Source organism: Mus musculus, chromosome Y (genome assembly GCF_000001635.26).
Source record: "Mus musculus strain C57BL/6J chromosome Y, GRCm38.p6 C57BL/6J".
NCBI lineage: Eukaryota > Metazoa > Chordata > Mammalia > Rodentia > Muridae > Mus > Mus musculus.
In genome coordinates this window covers 7,166,405-7,168,048 of record NC_000087.7, presented here as the reverse complement: position 1 = coordinate 7,168,048, position 1,644 = coordinate 7,166,405, and the positions used below count along the sequence as shown (strand labels likewise).

The 1,644-nt window shown below is 43.2% G+C and overlaps 1 protein-coding gene across 1 annotated transcript; it reads left to right on the top strand.

Annotated features, from left to right (window-relative positions):
* Window positions 1-271: 271 nt before the first annotated feature.
* On the top strand, window positions 272-955 carry Gm21244 (predicted gene, 21244). Its single transcript, XM_017318880.1, has one exon. It carries the CDS (start codon window positions 272-274, stop codon window positions 953-955), a length of 684 nt encoding a protein of 227 aa, XP_017174369.1.
* Window positions 956-1,644: the final 689 nt, after the last annotated feature.

Below are 1,644 nucleotides of genomic sequence, written 5' to 3'. Positions count from 1 at the left end.
CTGTTTAGCCTAGTCTTCTTCACCTGCTCAGAAGTTCTCTTAGAGAAGAGTCTTGGTCCAGCATTCACTCCCAACCCATAACCATTGCCCATCAGGAACTCATATATATGACAGAGGCAACAGCATTGTGTCTGGTTTAAATGGGCAAGATCTTCAGTCCCAGGCAATGGGCAAGTATGATATTTGAAGAGAATGGAAGCCACAAGACAGTGTGATCTACCACAAAAGGTCTACAGCCAGGTAGAAGACAATACCTCTGAAGAGTCTGAGCATGACATCACTCAAGAAGAAGAATAGGGGGAAGCCTTCTTCCCAGGCACTGGGGAATATTGTTGGCTGCAGAATTTCTCACGGGTGGAAGGAAGGTAATGAGCCTGTCACCCATTGGAAGGCCATCATTCTAGGTCAACTGCAAACAAACCCTTCTCTTTATTTGGTGAAGTATGACGGAATTGACAGTGTCTACGGACAGGAGCTCCACAGCGATGAGAGGATTTTAAATCTTAAGGTCTTGCCTCACAATGTAGTTTTTCCTCAGGTGAGGGATGTCCAACTCTCCAGCGCCCTGGTTGGCAGAGAGGTACAACACAAATTTGAGGGGAAAGATGGCTCTGAGGACAACTGGAGTGGGATGGTGCTATCCCAGGTGCCATTCTTACAGGACTATTTTTACATTTCCTACAAGAAGGATCTGGTCCTCTACGTCTATCAGCTCCTGGATGACTACAAGGAAGGTAACCTCCACATCATTCCAGAGACCCCTCTGGCTAAGGCGAGATCAGGTGATGACAATGACTTCTTAATAGGTTCCTGGGTGCAGTACACCAGAGATGATGGATCCAAAAAGTTTGGAAAGGTTGTTTACAAAGCTCTAGCCAATCCTACTGTGTACTTTATCAAATTTCTTGGTGACCTACATATCTATGTCTATACTCTGGTGTCAAATATCACTTAAATTAAAAAAAAATCACAAAGTACAGAAATGTAAACTTATAGGATTGAAAAAAAATGTTTGTTTTCCTGTGTTGGGTACTGTCTTAGTCAGGGTTTCTATTCCTGCACAAACATCATGACCAAGAAGCAAGTTGGGGAGGAAAGGGTTTATTTGGCTTACACTTCCATACTGCTGTTCATCACCAAGGAAGTCAGGACTGGAACTCAAGCAGGTCAGAAAGCAGGAGCCGATGCAGAAGCCATGGAGGGATGTTCTTTACTGGCTTACCTCTCCTGGCTTGCTCAGCCTGCTCTCTTATAGAACCCAAGACTACCAGCCCAGAGATGGTCCCACCCACAAGGGGCCTTTCCCCCTTGATCACTAATTGAGAAAATGCCTTACAGTTGGATCTCATGGAGGCATTTCCTCAACTGAAGCTTCTTTCTCTATGATAACTCCAGCTGTGTCAAGTTGACACAAAACTAGCCAGTACAATTGACCTCTTGTCAACTTGACACACGAAAACATCACTAGTAAGCCTCAACCCTTACAATCTTATTCATCCCCAAGATCTAAGTAACTTTAAAAGTCCCACAGTCTTTACATATTCTTAAAATTTCAATCTCTTTAAAATATCCATCTCTTTTAAAATCCAAAGTCTTTTTACAATTAAAAGTCTCTTAACTGTGGGCTCCACTAAAACAGTTTCT

Excerpts from the sequence above, each read along its gene's own strand:
- Gm21244 (XM_017318880.1), top strand. The coding sequence starts at position 272 with ATGACATCACTCAAGAAGAAGAATAGGGGGAAGCCTTCTTCCCAGGCA.